Genomic DNA, 21,023 nt, shown 5'->3' with positions numbered 1-21,023 from the left:
GCGCAACCAGAGGGCTCGGCTAGCTTCTGGATTTATGTTCAAGCACGCATTTGTCGCGGCGTTCCCATATTTTTGTTCACCCTTTGTACGTCACAATGCAGTGTGAAATATAGTAGTTAGTAAAGAAAGTTCATCGCGCCTGTATACAACGCAACTTCACAAACTTTGCACATCTGAGTGAATGCTGCCTAGCCGTTCACACTGAGTACAAGCACACGGCAGTATCATAAGGCGAGGTGGTATCACTCATCTTCGGCAAATTCCGCCAAGCTAAACGAAGTTTAGTCACCTTCCCTCTCGCACATCGCAGACCACATAGATTGGCCACGTGGCCGAAGTTCTCTATTCCATACTTCGCCCAGTTCCAATATAGTAGGGAGACATGGTGGTCGGTTAGCATCACGTGGCCTTCAGGGTCTGTTAGCATAGTTTCAGTTCCGTTTCGTTACACGTTACACACTGTTTTCTGACAAACGCAAAGCCGCAAGCAAAGCTCCTGTTTCTGTCCCCCATGGGACAATCGGGCCGACCGACCGCCATGTCATCCTCTGCCAATGGCGTCACGGGATGCGGTGGGAGTGGCATGGGGTCAGCACACGGCTCTCCCGGCCGTTGCCGGCTGTTTTTACCTTGGATCCGCTATTTGTCTGTGTGTACTTCTGCCAGACGGACGGGGGACATGTAATGTTACGAAGTACGAGTATATCGAAAGCAGTGATCGGATTCCTCATGTAAAATTAAAAAGGGAAATATGCAGTGTATTTCTTTATAATACAGTAAATGGCCATAAGCAGGTTCTTTCGGACCAATTAATTAAGAAATATACCGGGTGTATAGGATGTGTCTCACCTAAGAGCCGCCAGGAGCATTTTCTGTCGTGTTTCGGCAGATATTTGTAATTTCGTTTTTGCACTGTGGAGCTGGAGTCTTCCCAAAATATTAATGGTGGTCGCGTCCTTTATATGATGCCTAGTGTCTACAGAAAGCATCGGTTTGTTTCGCATTACAAACAAAATTATTTTAAATCGGAATTTTACGTTCCCATCCAATAGAGTGCTCCCAATTTAGTCCAGTGCGATATTTGTCTTATCCATATATATTAACAGATACAGCAAAACACGAAGAATAAATAGCAATCCAGCAACAACTCAGTAGCGCTGTATGCTTGACGATAGCAGTCAGCGTGGGTCACATCGTTTTCAGAGTCCTTGTTATTGTTCGATTTTACTGCCCCTGTTAACACATATCGATAAAACGAACATCGCACTAATCTGGGCCGATCTATCGAATGGGGATGTAAACTTCCACTTTAAAAATCATTTTGTTTGTAATGGGAAACAAACCTACACTTTTCGTCGGCTCTGGTATCGCATGAAAGACGTGATGTGCGCTATTTGTTTGGGCTGACTGCAGCTACATAATACAAAAACTAAGCCGCAAATATCTGCTGAAACACCAGAGGAAACGTGCCCGACGGCCTTGGGGGAGACACCCTTTATGTGAGTGCCACATTGTCTCAGATTTGAGAAAAATCCCCTCAGCCCTCTAAGGCTACCAACAAAGGGAACTATCCCAGATTCCTTGCAGTTCCGAGAGTTTGCCTAAAGTCTCAGCCAATGCTTGCCTTCGTCTTAATGGCGACGGCAGTCTCTAGCTTTGCACTTAAAATCTAAGTAAAGTCTGTGGCGCTGGCGCATCTTACAACCCATACCCATACGTTACATGACAATCGTGTGGTTGTCTTCGTTCATGACGACGCCCCTTAACATTGGTAATGCACATTTTCCTAGTCAGTGTACAGGAGAAGGCGGTCAATTGTTTGACATCAAGCCTCAGTTTATTTAAAACCATGAACGTCTTTCTGTGGCATTGTCTTAAGTCGATGGCTTACATAACACCTGTCAGTAATGGAGCATCTGTTTCCTGACTTATGGCACCCTGTGAAACAATATGCATATTAAATAGTTCCTTCAATTTGTACTATGCATACACTCTCAAACTTGGAATCTATGAACAACGATGACACGAGTTTTTCTCTTATTTTTATATGAAGAATCCAATACCGAAGTATCGCCCACTGTTACCGATGCACACACGTAAAACAGACACCATTAATATTACGTATTTAATCCAGAATTTCGGAACAGTGTTCACGACCTATGATGGTACGTTAGAGAAATATTATTTTCAACTACAGACGCCGCTCATAACATTTTCCGTCTAAGATTGTAAAAGTGAAACTATGTTATTCTTGGGTCATAAGAATATGATGTTGCTGAAGTTTGCAGTGGAACGTTTTCATAAAAAGGGGGAAATATGATTAATTTAAAGCCAAAGACGACATTGTGAATTTTCCACCCTTTTGTCCTATGTTTACGCGGTAAAGTAGGTGAAACTACTAGGTGTCCAGCAGCTCTTAAAATGATATTCAATTCCTATCCTGACTCTTTTGACAAATGTTTCATTGCACACATTAACATGTGGTATATCACTAGACACCGCTTATCTAGGAGTCTCGAATATTGCCGGAGAAAGTACTTGACCCGCTTAGGAAAGCCATGCTTGCTTCAGAATTTCTTAATACATAAAGGTTACGAGCATTGGCTACATAATACAAATACTGGCGTCTCTGTGTACCATTAGTAAAAGATTGTTTCGATTTACTGACCGACTGGTAGGACAAATTAGGGATGCCCATTCACTCGTACATAGGGCCCAATGCAAATTTAACAGTCTTCAGGCAGATTTATTTATAGAAAAGCCGTACTGAAAGTTTATAAAGTAATGGCGTTATCAGATTCACTGTATGAGAGTGAAAATTGAATTTTAAGGATAAAAAGGACGACAAGGGAATAATAATTAGTGACATGAAATCGAGATAAGTAACTGTCTGAGGTTTAATGGATACCAAAGGAAACGAATATTTCAAACGGAATTAAAAATTCAGAGTATTTCTGAAATAATACATAAAACATATACAAAGAACATATAGATCGAATCGCAAATATGAGTATAACGAACTTCATAAACAAAAGAAAATGGCTGGAAGAATGGCAAACATATCATCCAGATGAAGCGCAGCATCAGTGACAATGAAATCTTTTCTGCAGTGTGACGCATTTCTGTAATAAAGTATTAGGTAGTTCCACCTTTTCTGCCTCCTAATAATATAGCGGAAACTCGTCTGCGTCCTTCCACCATGACCTTAACGATTCCAGAATTAATACGCTCAATCCAACTCAATTGGAATACCGATTCCATTTCGCGGAACGGTTTTAAATATCACACACGATTCCCAGGAATCGATGGTGTAAAATGTTCCGGCCACTATCGCCGATGGCTATCATCAGGATGTAAAATGTCCCAACGTTTCGGCGCATCACTGAAGTCTCCATGCAATAGCACAACTAAATTACGTTAGCAAATACAGGTATGCATAGATACATGCATGGTATGGAGCATAACGTCAGTCAGGGCACTCGCAGCCCTAACAAACAGCGTGTGTTTAATCCTATGGCAGATCCGCCTTTCAGATACTGTGCATAATAAAGTAAATGCATTTACCTAATAATTCTTTGCTTCTTTAGTATCAAATTATGTTGAATTTCACTTTACAAAGTTGATAGTTTGCTGGAAATGTGCATAACTAATTATGAGCTACATAACCTGCAGAGTAATTGGATAGTTTAAAGATTTAGCTATAGTTCATCGATCTACATAATTAATTTAAGAATTATGCGAAACAGTCTTGAAGTATTCATGTACTATCCATGTGATGCATAAAAACTAGTAGGCCCCGTCTTACTAGCTCTTGTGTTTCAAACAGGCAGTGTTACTGCCGTGGTACTGTAACCAATATATATGTTACTTCAATATGAAATGTCTCGCAGACTACCCAGAAGAACATACAGTAAAAGTTATTTTATTTCGCAAAAATTTCATTATATGACAGAGCCTACTAGTTATAACTTAATGGAAGCAATTAACATTTGACCTTTAATTCAGTAATGCGCACTAACTGTGAACCTATTCCTGCAATAGTCCCTTCGGATAATTTCTTTCCTCCTCTACCCGACCTGCACTCAAAATACTCTCCGTAATGTATCACAGGAAATGAAATAATCAGGACAGATTTGATAGTGGTACGTTTCTTCCGTGTTCTATGCGCCAAATTCACTTTGGACTGACCATGCAAGATTCTAATCACTACAACACTTCTCTGTGATTAGCAGTGGCACTACCAAAGGATCCAATTCGAGGTGCAATTGCGGCTCTTGTCTATTACGTGAAAAGTGACTCATTCAGAGAGTTGTACGAGAGACCTGCAGTTTGAAAAAAGACCTTTCAGTCGATGAGAAGGTCTTTAGAGATGGAGCTTCGATTGTGGAAGGAAATCGGTCGTATTCTCTCCAAACGAACCATTCAAGGCTTACGTTTTAGCTTGGAATCTGGATCCCAAACACGAAAGGGCATGTTTACATACACGAAGATTGAGTTAAGTGTCAGGATCTCAACGTGGATCGAATTCCTACTGCACAAATATAAAATATGACAGTTCCCTAAGGTGTGACCAAGCTGTTTACTAAGAAACGAAAAGCGACAAGGAATAATGAAACATACGTATAACAGAATCATTAAGAAAATCTGAAACAGATTTTTCAGTGAAATATTAAACTCTTTTTTTTTTTACTTTTAATGCTTATAAGAAAAGGGTAAGATTATAAAGATTGACATAAAGACGTTCAATGACGGCTACTGAACACCATATTAGTTGTTCATCTTTTACCGTGATTAACGTGAAGCTCATTTACAGTCGGGCTTCAGCTCTGCAGAGATACACATTTTCTGCTCTTTCAACCACGCGTCGTTCTGTGTTATGGTAAAATCTAACCTGTTACCGACATACTTGCGATTTAGCGTAAATGTACAACTTGGCGTCACATTTTTCACATTCTCAAACAGTTCCCAAAGATATTAATTATGTGCAGTGGCCCAGATAAGCCTATAACCTACTGGACATTGAACCTTCAACTTGCCAAACAAGAAACGATATTTATTTACTAGTCTCGAGTTAGAACCACATGTGGAGTTTAAGCCGATGGTCTGAGTAAACTGTCAGAGATAACTGCTACGACTAACAAGTATTTAACATCCGTCAGATTATTGTTAAAACAAATGATTAATTCTATCGGTTAATGCAACAGCAAGTCTCTGCTTTCTAGCACGATCCAGGAATTCTTTTAAAGGTGGAAGTAATCGATTGTAAGGTGTTACTGCTGCGTCAATTGATTACACGTGCTGGGAATCATTACTGAAGCGGGTCAACGTGTGTGACAACCACTCTGAGTTCAATGGGGACAGGAAAAATAGCGATTTCATGAATAAAAACAGCTGCTGTCACCAGGTGAATAGTTGCAAGTATGCTTCGTGGAGATTGTAGAGGCGTACAAAGGACCAAAAGCGTCACTACATAGTCAACTCCTGGAGTAGCATGTGAAATGTTGTGATTGAGAGCGACGAATCATGATATATGAGGGTGTCATGATCCAAACAAGAAACCACTTAGTATCTTGAAAACAGACTCAAAGGTAGGGGAATATTATTATATCATGAAAGTGGAGACATGCGTTCAATATTAAAGTGGCGATCTGGATATTGATTTCATCCTCATTCGAGCTCAAGTCAAAGTAACACCGTTCGCACGCCAAGAAAGCTTAGTAAAATCGCTATTTCTCAATACAGATAAAGGATTCATCACAGTCAGCACTATTAATTGAATGGTCGCTGACGAAGCTGTTATCTGTGGTAAAACACCGTAAGGAAATGTCGAACGACTCACACAGTATTTCCATTTGGCGAAGGGCCTAATTAATTGCAGCACTCTTTAGCTGCAGGTTCAGAGATAATGTTCATAACAAAAAGGCTCCCAATTGCATCAGATTGCACGATTAGTGATGAGTTCCGGAGAATTGTTTATCTCTTTCACTACAATTTTTTTCAATAAAAGGCATTAATCTATGGTTATTTTAATTAATTTTGTAGTCAGAAACAACACGATGAAAAAAATTTCCCGTCATTTCGTTTTTCAACGCGGGGAGGGGTGGGACATACATGGATATTTATAGGTATCTCCCGGTTTGCAGATGATTGCACAAAAACTGCAAGACTTACAGAAACAGACACACATCAGTTGGCAGAGCATCCCTCCAAGTTTGTAGCTCATATACGGCCACCGTGTGTGACGCGGCAAGCCTCAGTACGTGCATGCAATTCATTAACACCAAGTGTCTGGAAAGGCGCTATACAAATCTGTTCATTTGGTTGCCTACTTGCAGGCGAGAACAAATTTGATGCTACAATACGGAGCGGAGGGGAATAGCATATTGACAAAGAAACTTGAAAAAAGCACAACTCTCACAGGTGCAAAGTGCAACTATAAGAATTCTTCAAAGCATTAGCAAGCTTCTCATTACTAATGGGGCTTTGATACACAGCAACAAAGAGCAGCAAAACCAGCTGGTTCTCTGATAACTTATCTTGTGACGCAAACGTGCAGCAAATTCCCATTGGGTCTGTGATAACGTATCTTGGAACACATACTTCCCAATGGTAGTGAGAGGGCTACACATTTAGGGGTAATGTTACCAACGATATGTAATAGGACCAGCACTTAATACAGCAGTGTGGAAGACGAACTGTGCGGTAGGAATCCAGTGGAAAAAAAAACATGCAGTACAACAGTGTGACAAATCCTGGAGAACTAATCCACTGTTTAGAGTCATTATGAGGTAGACGTGTTAGCAGACATCGAACTAATTCGGTGATGCGCTGCTATGACCGTAACAAATGGTTGAAATGGCTCTGAGCACTATGGGACTCAACTTCTGAGGTCATCAGTCCCCTAGAACTTAGAACTACTTAAACCTAACTAACCTAATTACATCACACACATCCATGTCGAACTTGCGACCGTAGCGGTCTCGCGGATCCAGACTGCAGCGCCTAGAACAGCACGGCCACTCCGGCCGGCTGACCGTAACAGCTTAGTATAACTTATGTAACTGTGTAACGGAGTTGCTTGGGAAACGTAAAGACGAATCTGCGGGAAAATGCTGACCCCGTTTTCGTATAATTTTGTTGACTACATTTAGAGAATTAGCACACGAGAAGGCCTTTAGCCCTGTGTAAATGAAAACAATCTGTCTTGGTGTTCGAATGATCTGATTCTCTAGTGCTATTTTTTTTGAAATGATAGGCAGGCATTGTAGTAATGAAGCTGTCAGCCGGGTCTCTTAAGTACTCCACTGCAGACCACCCTGGCAGTATGGGCTGGATGGTTCTGTATTTAGTATGGTATTTAAAATTCTGGAGACGGCAAAGAGCCTGGAACATCAGAAGGATGTTAAGCATAGAGAGATTATAAAATGAACACCAACAAAAGCAGACTTAGGGCAATTGAGTTAGTCGAATTAAATCAGATGATGCAGATGGAATTAGATTACGAATTGTGGAACCAAAGGGTAGTAGACAAGTCTGACTATTTGGATTCCAAAATAACTGCCGAGGGTAGAAGTAAGGAGGATATAAAATGGAGGCTGGTCACAACAAGAAAAGCGTCACTAAAAAAGAGAAATTTACTAACAGCTAATATAAATTTAAGTGTTAGAAAGTCTTATGTGAATGTGAGTATGGTGTTTTGTGGAAGTGAAACGTGGACGATGAACAGCACCTATAGGAAAAGAATAGAATCTTTCGAAACGAGGTATAACAGACTTCTGAAGATTAGGTAGGTAGATCGTGAAAAGGCACTACGTCAAACTGGGGAGGATAGAGCACAGCTTGATTACCGCACCCTGACGCGTCAAGAAATAAATATTCAATTTGGTAATGGAGCGAAGTGTGCGGAGTGAAAGTCCATTAGTAGAATGGAATGATCGCATAGGCTCGGTACCAGTTAAATTTAGCGGCAAACAACGGTTGACTGGTAGGGTACTGGAAAAACGCACTCATTCTACAAAGGAGGCTTATACAGCATTCACGCAGGACATTCTAGAATGCTGCTCAGGTGTGTGGGACCTACACGAAATGGGACTAACACCAGATACTGAATGTATACAACGAATGACAATACGAATGATCACGGCTTCGTTTCGTTCCCGGAGAGCGTCACGAAAACGCTGAAAACCTGAACTGGCAGATGCTTGAAGATGGATGCCAACATGCTTGCATTATATGATATCCTGCTAAAGCCTACACACCAAATTTGAAGAACTAGTATTAAGTGTCCTCAAGTGTCCTTCCCGCAGGGAATGTGAAGACAACATTAGACTAACCACTGCACACAGGGAGGCGCTATTTCTGTGATCCATACCTGAATGGAACTGGAAGAAACTCTAATATTTTCTACAATGGGGAGTACTCTCAGCCACGAACTTCACAGTGATTTACAGAATATGGCTTAAGATGTAGAAAAATTGAAGAGGGAGACTAGGATGTAGTTTTTAGTAGTTGTGCAGAGATGAAGAGGGCTGAATCAAACCAGTCTTCACAGTGGAGACCATCACATAACGTCTTGGAGTTTGGGCCTGTAGATTTGTAGATGGAGGGGGTTGACGAAGTAACAAATGAAATCCAATCGATAAACTCGCGTGGCACAGTTTGAACGAATACGCCACGCTATAGAACGCCGACTCAAAACTTCACCTGAAACTTCCGGGGTAATGGCCGTGGTCAATATATAAAACTTCCTCCTAACGTTTCATCCTCGACTGCAGCAAACATCTTCAGAGATAAAGCGGCGAACTGCAACCAGAGCCTGGTAGCGCTGAATACATGGGCAGGGCAGAAGGCACAACAGTCCATCATATGACGTTGGCTACGAGATTATCTCTGGTAATGCCAACGTCCTCTACTAAAACTAATCGATTGTCATTCTTACGGTGCAATGCCTTCCTCTTTTCCGTTAAAATTATTAAGGTGTTTATAAACCTCAATAGTGTCTCTATATGTGCGCGCATGATAATGCGATGTTTTCGTTATGACGTTTGTCTCAGTGAATTTTCTTTCATGATCACCCACTTAGCAAACATGTTCCGCTACTGCCGATTTACCCGTACGTCCCAGGCCGTAATTCCTCTTGTAGGGATAAATCGGCGGTGGTGGGACAACAGAAAAGAGGAAATTGTTAAATGAGAAAAAATTTGGATGTCAACGTTGCACCGTAATAATGACGAGCGATTACTTTCAATCGAGAGTGTTGTCATTACCAGAGATAAATTTGTAGCCGACGTCACTTGTTGGAATGTGGTGCCCTCTACACTGCCCATATATTCGGCGTTCTCTCAAGTCCTGGTTGCAGTTCGCCGCCTTACCTTTGAAGATGTCTCCTGCAATCGGAGATGAAACGTTGGGAGAAAGTTTTATACATAGATCACGGATTTTTAGCCCGGAAGTTTCGTGTGAAGTCTATACCGACCGTAAAAGCTTAATTTGGATGAGCCGACTCAAAAGTTCTTCGTCGCTTGTAGTAATAGACTATTTCGTAACACAGTACCTCCCAATGTGTAATCAAATCCACTTTTCCTTTCATCCTAATTTTGTCCGTGGTTCCCTCCTAAGCGTTTCACACAGTGGCGTTCTGATAAACAACGATTGTCTTGTGTGTTAACAGAGGCACCCCGTGGAGTGTTCCGCTGCTGGGGACTAGCTCGCTTGTGAATGCTGAGAATAACACGGTATGAAGCTAACCATTAACTCGGCTGCAATCTTCCGGAGCGTTTATTGGGGCAAATCGCCAGACACTCGCCCACCCTGAGCGGCAAACAGTCCTGCCCGATTTAAACGCTCGGGAATATTTAGACTGCCAGATGGTGCCAAGAGACTAGAGCAGAATTTCCCGTCTCACATGATAAATGACTCATCCAAAATTACCACTCTATTAATAATATGCAACAAAATCAAACAGCTTCTCACAATTACTCAAAAAATTATCGTATTAGGTAATATTTAAAATTACGCTGTTTTGCTTTAATTAGTACATACAGACCCGAATGGTTCAGTTTCTCATTAATGAAGCTTCTAATATTTAATAACTTTCTTCTGATCTGTGCATCTTTTGAACTAACTTTGCATTTACACATATACAAGTAAAGGCTTCTTCTGTTGTAGAAGGATGTATTAGATAAGTCAAAGTCTCACAGATATTCGGCTGTATATACTCATGAAACATGATAGCCTTCATAATATTACAGAACGATAAAGAAGGCTGTCGCTAAATTTTAAAAAATTAACAAATGCCAAAATTTTCACTTCTTTCAGTTCAGTGTTTTTGTCTGTATTCATAATACTGTGTCGCTAAAAAACTGAATTTATATGTTTGAAAAGTCTATTAAAAGAAACAAACAGCCGAATATCTGTAGATACATTACTGATTAAAATTAGAATCGCGCCCTGCGGCCTCTGTCATTCCTCGCTGCTGAACGTTTGGTTCCTTAGAATTTCAACAAAAAGTTTATTCGAAGCTGTCTTCAAGACATATAAGAACAGGAATTAAATCTGCCTCTCAAATAAGGCATGTGTAACGCAATATTGCTATTTTAAATATAAGAGAAGAACGGAAATTCATCAATTCGCTGAAAAACTGAAATGACCATAGTTACCGAACGACAGTAAACAGTAAAATTTGAATCTTTGGCAGTGGTAAGTTACTGCGGCACCGCATTGAAAAGTTTTCAGTACGTCCATAAGTACACTCTACTATTTTACGAATAAACTGGAAAATGAATGACAACAAAGGAACATCTCTCTAGGCATGGTGTTTGTATAATGTTAAATTTGGAAAAACTGGCTGTATCTGTGCAGTGGTGGTTAAGAATCTGGAGACTCGTTTTATCTGAAATCAGTACTCAGTGGACTGTGATAGAAACGTAAGAAGAAATAATGGTCTGTTTTTTTTTTAATTTTTATACTGCAATAGAAAGACCCAAAAGAAATGAAAAAGTCTGAAACCATAAAGCAAATGACAAATTTCATTCCTATTTTCCTTCGATATTGCACAACTCATAGCTCTAGATTATCAGCTCTCGAGGATTCTTTTCAGCTAATATTCGCTGTCAGTCATAAGAACTGATGTATCAACAGCTGAAAATCGGGTTTTTTTCGTCGGCGGGAGTGCGTAGTTTAGTTCTAGATAACAAAATATTTTTCTTTGATGAGACGAAAGACCAGATATTGTCTGTATATGCTGAGACTCGAAAATCGTGTTAGGTCTTTTTCTGCACCTCAGGTAGTACGTAGCTGCCTGTTGTAGTTTATACTTCTATAGGTGATGCTGAATCCAACTATCTCTTCGGTTTTACTTGGTTGGCTCTAGTATTTGAAACACAGTACATTTTATAAAAAAAAAAAAAAAGCAAATGAGACCGAAAAATACTATAGGAAAAAAATCACTACTAAAAATAGCGTGCATGTTTTACCATATCATTATAAACTCAATGTATGGAACCGCACAATAAAACTGGAGCCTACATATATCATTAGGTGCACAATTATTGCATTAGAAATCTCTATCTGTCTGATTTTCTCTTATGTGGATTACAAGAGAGCTGTGTTGCAGGCTTAAACAGTAGTCCACTTTAGTATACCTGTCCCATCTAGCCTGATGTCTTTCATCCATCAGTTTCATATCCCCATGGGACCTCTTTCACTGTTCCTCGCCGAAATCGCGAAGATTTGACTGGAAGTCTGTGTAAGTGGCTGTGGAGAAAGTGGAGATAGTTTGTAAATATGTTGTGGGTCAATTCTTCATAGTTTTGCACTTTACAGTTGCCCAAGAAATTCCTTGCAACAGAGACAAAACTGTTCCTGGCATATGCGCATACATAGGGGCAGAAATCCATTCCAGTACGATTATGCCATAGGTGGTAAATCATTGGAAGCGGTAACGACCGTAAAATACTTAGGAGTTACTATCCGGAGCGATCTGAAGTGGAATGATCACATAAAACAAATAGTGGGAAAAGCAGGCGCCAGGTTGAGATTCATAGGAAGAATTCTAAGAAAATGTGACTCATCGACGAAAGAAGTAGCTTACAAAACGCTTGTTCGTCCGATTCTTGAGTATTGCTCATCAGTATGGGACCCTTACCAGGTTGGATTAATAGAAGAGATAGACATGATCCAGCGAAAAGCAGCGCGATTCGTCATGGGGACATTTAGTCAGCGCGAGAGCGTTACGGAGATGCTGAACAAGCTCCAGTGGCGGACACTTCAAGAAAGGCGTTACGCAATACGGAGAGGTTTATTATCGAAATTACGAGAGAGCACATTCCGGGAAGAGATGGGCAACATATTACTACCGCCCACATATATCTCGCGTAATGATCACAACGAAAAGATCCGAGAAATTAGAGCAAATACGGAGACTTACAAGCAGTCGTTCTTTCCACGCACAATTCGTGAATGGAACAGGGAAGGGGGGATCAGATAGTGGTACAATAAGTACCCTCCGCCACACACCGTAAGGTGGCTCGCGGAGTATAGATGTAGATGTAGATGTAGATGCTTCATGTCTCTCATTACCGTCGTAAAATCTCAATTATTGATGAACATGAGAATTTGAAGACATTCGAAGATCCCGTTTTAAGTTTTTCATTACTGAGGCCAGGAAAGGATCTGCAGATATACATGATAGAATTTCCATTTCTATCCAGTTGCTTCACCAATTTCTCCATTAGAAACAGTTTAATGTGCAATCGCGGGAAATTTTTTTTTCTGTCAACCAAAGGTTCATTTCTGATGTTTGCTGCATCAACTGCCAATTTTTCGCTTGCAGGCCATGTTACTTTTCTCCAAGCTCTACTAAATCCACATGCATATGAGACATGGGTGCTCTGTATAGCCACATAGTTGCACAACTACGAAATTGACCGTCTTCATATCAACACAAACAGACCACTTGTGCTGACGGCAACAATATATCTGCAGGACCATCCTGACAGTTTCATATTCCTCATATAGCTTTGTTGAAACAGTAACTGGAAAACATGCGTAGCAGATCCGTTATTTAATAGCTCACACTGCAAGCTTCTCGAAGATCTATTTACAAAAGCCTCGAATCCTATCGCTATTCCGGTAAACTCATTTTGATAAGTACTTAAGGGTTATTTTCGCAGTACACAAGTTCCCTTAAGTGTGGAAGAAACTAATTTTCTCTACACCGGTAAATTGTAATCTTGGCTTCTGTCTTCAAATACTTCTTTTCTTTTAACCTAGATGCCAACAGTTAAGGTACTTTCTTAGACAGACTGAAGTCTCACATCTGACTGCTGAGTTCTCCCTGGAAGAACTTCTTGGGGTGTTACAGCATTTCCCTCTAATTCAAATCCACTGCCTACTGACACCGCCCAATTCTTCGATATTTGACGATAGAATTTTTGGCAGTTACAGGAACATTTATGTTTACGGTACAGGTCATTTTCTGACTTTCAACTTCTTTGTTTCTGCTCAACCATTTAAATTCAATACCAAAAATAACAATCATCGCGTTGGTTTCTTGCCCCTCTTCCCATCAAAAGTGAAACATTTTCCTTCCCCATTTGTCCACTATCTTAGGCACTCCACAGTACTTTTAGGAACAGCTTGCGAGGTTTGCAAGACATAATCGCTTAACAACTCAGCGCTATTCTTCTTGTTATTTTGAAGAATATATGCGTCACAAATATGATAGAACTCATCGGGATAATTTAAACAACCTGTTAGTGAAGAACTTCTTAGTGAAGAACTGTTGTCCCCCGTAAAAACAGAAACGGAAGAAATAAAAACACGATTAAAAATCTAAGCAAAATACACTCCTGGAAATGGAAAAAAGAACACATTGACACCGGTGTGTCAGACCCACCATACTTGCTCCGGACACTGCGAGAGGGCTGTACAAGCAATGATCACACGCACGGCACAGCGGACACACCAGGAACCGCGGTGTTGGCCGTCGAATGGCGCTAGCTGCGCAGCATTTGTGCACCGCCGCCGTCAGTGTCAGCCAGTTTGCCGTGGCATACGGAGCTCCATCGCAGTCTTTAACACCGGTAGCATGCCGCGACAGCGTGGACGTGAACCGTATGTGCAGTTGACGGACTCTGAGCGAGGGCGTATAGTGGGCATGCGGGAGGCCGGGTGGACGTACCGCCGAATTGCTCAACACGTGGGGCGTGAGGTCTCCACAGTACATCGATGTTGTCGCCAGTGGTCGGCGGAAGGTGCACGTGCCCGCCGACCTGGGACCGGACCGCAGCGACGCACGGATGCACGCCAAGACCGTAGGATCCTACGCTGTGCCGTAGGGGACCGCACCGCCACTTCCCAGCAAATTAGGGACACTGTTGCTCCTGGGGTATCGGCGAGGACCATTCGCAACCGTCTCCATGAAGCTGGGCTACGGTCCCGCACACCGTTAGGCCGTCTTCCGCTCACGCCCCAACATCGTGCAGCCCGCCTCCAGTGGTGTCGCGACAGGCGTGAATGGAGGGACGAATGGAGACGTGTCGTCTTCAGCGATGAGAGTCGCTTCTGCCTTGGTGCCAATGATGGTCGTATGCGTGTTTGGCGCCGTACAGGTGAGCGCCACAATCAGGACTGCATACGACCGATGCACACAGGGCCAACACCCGGCATCATGGTGTGGGGAGCGATCTCCTACATTGGCCGTACACCACTGGTGATCGTCGAGGGGACACTGAATAGTGCACGGTACATCCAAACCGTCATCGAACCCATCGTTCTACCATTCCTAGACCGGCAAGGGAACTTGCTGTTCCAGCAGGACAATGCACGTCCGCATGTATCCCGTGCCACCCAACGTGCTCTAGAAGGTGTAAGTCAACTACCCTGGCCAGCAAGATCTCCGGATCTGTCCCCCATTGAGCATGTTTGGGACTGGATGAAGCGTCGTCTCACGCGGTCTGCACGTCCAGCACGAACGCTGGTCCAACTGAGGCGCCAGGTGGAAATGGCATGGTAAGCCGTTCCACAGGACTACATCCAGCATCTCTACGATCGTCTCCATGGGAGAATAGCAGCCTGCATTGCTGCGAAAGGTGGATATACACTGTACTAGTGCCGACATTGTGCATGCTCTGTTGCCTGTGTCTATGTGCCTGTGGTTCTGTCAGTGTGATCATGTGATGTATCTGACCCCAGGAATGTGTCAATAAAGTTTCCCCTTCCTGGGACAATGAATTCACGGTGTTCTTATTTCAATTTCCAGGAGTGTATTATTACACTTACATTATATTATGGAGAAAAGACAAAGAAAACTAACATTAGAAATAAAAAATAGCTCTAGATTTTGTGGAGCAGCTATCTACGGAGACGGAGAACTCCTGCCCCTGTAAAAACAGAAGCGGAAAATATAAAAACATGTTAAAAATCTAAGCAAAATGTAATATCAACTACTATGATATTAGAGAGAAAAGCCACAAAAAACTAACATTAGAAATAAAAAAATAGCTCCGTATTTTGTGGAACAGCTGTCTAAAGATATGGAGAACAACAAAACGTAAAGATTTTCTGGATAAAAGCTTACACCTGAAAAACTAGAGCCAGTTTGGAAAACCAGAAAATAGATTTGGGTTCAGGATCACCTTAACATTGGAGTCAGTCCTGTAGACACACCCAAATGGTTTCATTGGTAAACGAGACTGCTTCCTGCCTGCACAAATTTTCATTTGCTACGTGATATTGATGACAGTAGTGTAAAGGAAATATGATATAGGGGAAGCATGATATGAGTAGATGGGTGAAGCAACTTTGACATCAAAAGCAAAGTGAAATGTGAACGAAACAGCTGTACTCGTATCGAATGTTTCCTCGTAAATGAAGAAAACGTTTCTGAAACTGTGCATCTGGTACAATAGATTGAATGAAAGTGAAATAGGGAAGACGTAACAAGGAAAAAAGAATGCATTTGAAATGTCTTATTATAGAAGGATTTTCAAAATCATGTGTTTATATTACACATAAACTAGAGGTGTACAAGAAGGAGAGAAAACTCTATGGAAAACCACTTACCAGGATATGGACAAGTTAGTGGAACATGTGCTTAGACAATGATGAATCACTGGAAAGAAAAGCAGAAGTGTCAGACACAAATTAGAAATGTGGGTAATAAATTACTTATAAGGGGAGTTCGGATCACTTACTTACTTTAAACTTTGTGCTCGTTTACTAGTCCATTAGGAGAAAATAATCTGCAAGTAGTATTCGCGAGAGAAGTTTTACGCTTCACTGGTGGGCGCTCGAACACTGTAACAGATGGATCGCTGGATCGAATCCCGCTCATGTTCTTCATTTAATTTATACGTTTCTCAATACTAGCCATGTTATTTCGTACTTATTACATTAGAAAGGTAATATGATGAAACGACACGTGTATTTCCACGAACTTCTATTGAATTTCCAATGTTATTTCGCTGTTTTTTAATTTTTCACGGTAAATGATAAGTGCCAAACAGTTGCAGGATAAATATTTATTGAAATCCTGACCACGGTTTCAGTATAGCTAAATATACCTTCATCAGAAGCAAAAATACATTAAAATCACATCCTGCAGTGGAGATACATAAAACAATCTTGCCAAAGGCGTCGTCAGTAGTTTATCACGTCCATTTGTACTGCATAATTATGAATAGAAGGTCGACGCGAACACGGCATATCATCAGTACTTAGCAAGTGTTCATAATTATGCTGTACAAATAGAGGTGATATTTTAACTACCGACGACGCCTTTGGCACGATTGTTTTGTGTATCTCCACTGCCGGATGTGATTTTAATGTATTTTTGCTTCTGATGAAGGTCTATTTAGATATACCGAAACTGTGGTCAGGATTTCAATAACTCTTTGTCCTTCAACTGTTTGGCTGTTATCATTTACCGTGAAGATTTTCAACAGTTTCTGCTTCAGCCATGTTTAAAATTTTGTCACTAATTTTTGTTATTACAACAAGTATTATGCGACTTTCATTTCTATAGCCAATTTCAAAGCTTTATCAAGCGCCTTTAGACTTGTTCATGTTTTATTGATAACGAACGAGAAATTGTTTATCGTGAAGATATTATTAAAATATATTCAATAGTACATCGCCAATTTTCGGCACCGATATTTACGAAAATGTTGCGTTTCTTGTGGTTGCATCCAAATTGCTTTGTTTCTTGGTGGAAACTCTGGAGATTTCGTGTGCATTTGGGAAAATTGCATTCGTTCGCTGTAGTAAACGCCGTTTTAATTTTTTTTTCCATGTATGTAAGAAAAAAAGCGTTCTGCACCTTCTAACGTCAAAAGCGCATCCGACGATTAATCGTACATTATCCTCACATTTTTCCATTTGTAACTCTTTATAGTATCGAAAAAAGTTACTTATACCTTTATTTATCGATGTTTGAATTGGGCTTTCCAAGCCTTTCCAGAAGATCAAACGGCTCTGAGCACTATGGGCCTTAACATCTGAGGTGATCAGTCCCCTAGACACACACATCCATGTCCGAGGCAGGATTCGAATCTGCGACTGTAGCAGCAGCGCGGTTCCGGACTGAAGCGCCTAGAACAGCTCGGTCACAGCGGCCGGCTCCATACCTGTCTCTCGTCCTTGAAACCTGTACCTCGCAGATCGAAGCGTCCAGGTGCAAAGCAGTCCTCGGTACCTCACCCAATTACAGATCGAAGGAATTTCGGAAATCACGACAGGCGCACATTTTCAGGAAAACTTTATACGTTTGGTCGTTTACTTGTCAATGGTTACTAATATAATATTTGTTGCGATAATAAAAATTAGCAGACAACCAGGCAACATTGGAAATTCAACAAAATTTCATGCAATAACATGTGTCTTTTCATCATATTACCTTCCAAATGTGATATGTGTAACATAATATGACTAGTGTTGAAAAAAACTGCGGGGCTTCAAAGATAAATGCATGACCGCTACCATCTCGTGCTCAGGGTCGCTACGCACCGGCACATCAATGACGCGTAAAATTTCTGTTGTGATTTTCTCGACGTCGCCTAAGTAACTCGCCTTACTACTTGGACGTTCTAGCGCGAATTCTTTACAGACGAATGGAAAAACTTGTAGAAGCCGACCTCGGGGAAGATCGGTTTGGATTCCGTAGAAATATTAGAACACGTGAGGCAATACTGACCTTACGTCTTATCTTAGAAGAAAGATTAAGGAAAGGCAAACCTACGTTCCTAGCAATTTGTATACTTAGAGAAAGCTTTTGACAATGTTGACTGCAATACTCTCTTTCAAGTTCTAAAGTTGGCAGGAGTAAAATACAGGGAGCGAAAGGCTATTTACAATTTGTACAGAAACCTAGGGGCACGAAAGGGAAGCAGTGGTTGGGAAGGGAGTGAGACACGATTGTAGCCTCTCCCAGATGTTATTCAATCTCTATAGAGTGCAAGCAGTAAAGGAAACGAAAGAAAAATTCGGAGTAGGTATTAAAATCTATGGAGAAGAAATAAAAACTTTGAGGTTCGCCGATGACATTGTAATTCTGTCAGAGACAGCAAAGAACTTGGAAGAACAGTTGAACGGAATGGACAGTGTCTTGAAAGGAGGGTATAAGATGAACATCAACAAAAGCAAAACGAGGACCATGGAATGTAGTCGTGTTAACTCGGGTGATGCTGAGGGAATTAGATTAGGAAATGAGACACTTAAAGTAGTAAAGGAGTTTTGCTATTTGGGGAGCAAAATAACTGATGATAGTCGAAGTAGAGAGGATGTAAAATGTAGACTGGCTATGGCAAGGAAAGCGTTTCTGAAGAAGAGAAATTTGTTAACATCGAGTATAGATTTAAGTGTCAGGAAGTCGTTTCTGAAAGTATTTCTATGGAGTGTAGCCATGTATGGAAGTGGAACGTGGACGATAAATAGTTTGGACCAGAAGAGAACAGAAGCTTTCGAAATGTGGTGCTACAGAAGAATGCTGAAGATTAGATGGGTAGATCACATAACTAATGAGGAGGTATTGAACAGAATTGTGGAGAAGAAGAGTTTGTGGCACAACTTGACAAGAAGAAGGGATCGGTTGGTAGGACATGTTCTGAGGCATCAAGGATCACCAATGTAGTATTGGAGGGCAGCGTGGAGGGTAAAAATCGTAGAGGGGGACCAAGAGATGAATACACTAAGCAGATTCAGAAGGGTGTAGGTTGCAGTAGTTACTCAGATATGAAGAAGCTTGCACAGGATAGAGTAGCATGGAGAGCTGCATCAGATCAGTCTCAGGACTGAAGACCACAACAACAACAACTTGGACGTTATTTTGTCCTGATAGATTGCTAAAAGTGTACAAAGTTTGCACCTCGTGAGTGTGTTAGGTGTATGCAGTGATGAAAAGTATATCACAAGATAAGATGCGGAGCAGTATGAAACCACCTGAAAGACTGGTTACTTAATAAGAATAGGTGGGAGATCGGGGGAATTCCGAAGATGTGCGGCATAATGAGAAAATAAAATAATTTATACATGCTGTACCGGAGGAGGCGTTGGCGTTTTGGTTCCTCAACCTCCGGCTGTGCTAGGCCAAAGAAAATGAATTGCTAAACAAAATTCCCAGTTAAGGACCAAGCGAGCTGCTGGGTGACGTAGGCCGCAGGTCGCAGGGTGCGGTGTCGGCGGCGGTTAGCGTACAGCGGCGTGGTGGCGCAGGGCCAGACGTACCACCACATCATCCCGTACGCGGGGCACATGCGGCTGACGGCGGTGTCGGCGCCCACCTTCTCGACGCGCACCAGGCCCTCCGTCATCATGGCCGAGATCGACCGCATCAACCACCGCCTGCGCCCGTCTCTCGCCTACCAGCCCGCCGAGGACTTCCTCAACTCCAGATCCATCGTGGTAAGCCGACCTCCTCGTTCACTGTCTCGTCTCTAACCTCTCTGTCGCTTTTCCACCAATCTCTCTCGTTAGCTGACATGCTGCCACTCTAGGGTGAGGTGAATGGTGGGGTGATGCGCAGTAGCGTCCAAAAGTGTACCGTGGTTCCACGTGCCTTCTATGTTTTGGGGTGTAGGTTCAAAATTGAGTAAGCCTTAGGTCGCTAACGCTGGTTATATCTGTTGGTGAAACATTTTCACCCCAATACTTGGCCAGCAGGAGGAGGGGAGGTAGCGGCGTACAGTTCCTGAACACTGGATCTTACACCTAAGTCCGGGCTCAAATGGTAATTCTATCTGCACTATCATATGGAGGCAGGAGTTGTGACGCTGATGATTGATGGTGACCTGTCCTTCAGATGAGGACGAACTAGGTGCTATGCAGACGGCGATCGACTTTTTGCTATTCGAGACGAGTGGCCCACGTACTGGCAACTTCATCATAATCATTAACAACTCTAACATACCATTACACTGTACACATACTCATTACAATCTCCCAATCTCCTAGACGACACAGCCAAACTTAGTACACTTGCAAGACACGAAAAGGGCAAAAATTATATGGTTCAAATGGCTCTGAGCACTATGGGACTTAACATCTGAGGTCATCAGTCCCCGATAACTTAGAACTACTTAAACCTAACTAACCTAAGGACATCACACACAGCCATGCCCGAGACAGGATTCGAACCTGCGACCGTAGCGGTCTCGCGGCTCCAGACTGAAGGGCCTAGAACCGCTCGGCCACCCCGGTCGGACAAGAATTATATGTATAAAAATGTTTGTACCATGACGTAAGCAACACTCCATGTTAAAAGCAAAGGCCCCGAATTCGAGTATCAGTCCGGCATATAGTATTAAACTGCCACGAAGTTTCATACACTATTATAGTTCATCACCATGCACTCTTTTCTAAAATACCAATAAAAACAATCACAGACAGAACTAAAAAACTAAACTAAACTCCTCCCGAACAGGCCATGAAAGCCCAACGGTACCGTCCGGCCGCCGTGTCATCCTCAGCCCACAGGCGTCACTGGATGCGGATATGGAGGGGCATGTGGTCAGCACTCCGCTCTGCCG

The 21,023-nt window shown here is 42.0% G+C and overlaps 1 protein-coding gene across 7 annotated transcripts in view; it reads left to right on the top strand.

Annotated features, from left to right (window-relative positions):
- The window catches only part of LOC126467984 (uncharacterized), a 119,876-nt gene that overhangs the window by 50,443 nt on the left and 48,410 nt on the right, over positions 1-21,023 (top strand). For 4 of the 7 annotated variants that reach the window (XM_050096517.1, XM_050096511.1, XM_050096510.1 and 1 more), the window contains one exon: positions 19,711-19,899. The exons of 2 other annotated variants lie outside the window; for them this stretch is intronic. In XM_050096517.1, the coding sequence (XP_049952474.1) occupies positions 19,711-19,899 (189 nt within the window). Of the gene's footprint in view, positions 1-9,670; positions 9,735-19,710; positions 19,900-21,023 lie in introns of all 7 variants that reach the window. One more of the 7 variants, XM_050096515.1, reaches the window with a different exon arrangement.

The sequence above is a fragment of the Schistocerca serialis genome, chromosome 1, assembly GCF_023864345.2.
Source record: "Schistocerca serialis cubense isolate TAMUIC-IGC-003099 chromosome 1, iqSchSeri2.2, whole genome shotgun sequence".
Taxonomy (NCBI): Eukaryota; Metazoa; Arthropoda; class Insecta; order Orthoptera; family Acrididae; genus Schistocerca; species Schistocerca serialis.
The sequence above is the reverse complement of the archived record's forward strand: the minus strand, read 5'-3'. Positions and strand labels throughout refer to the sequence as shown.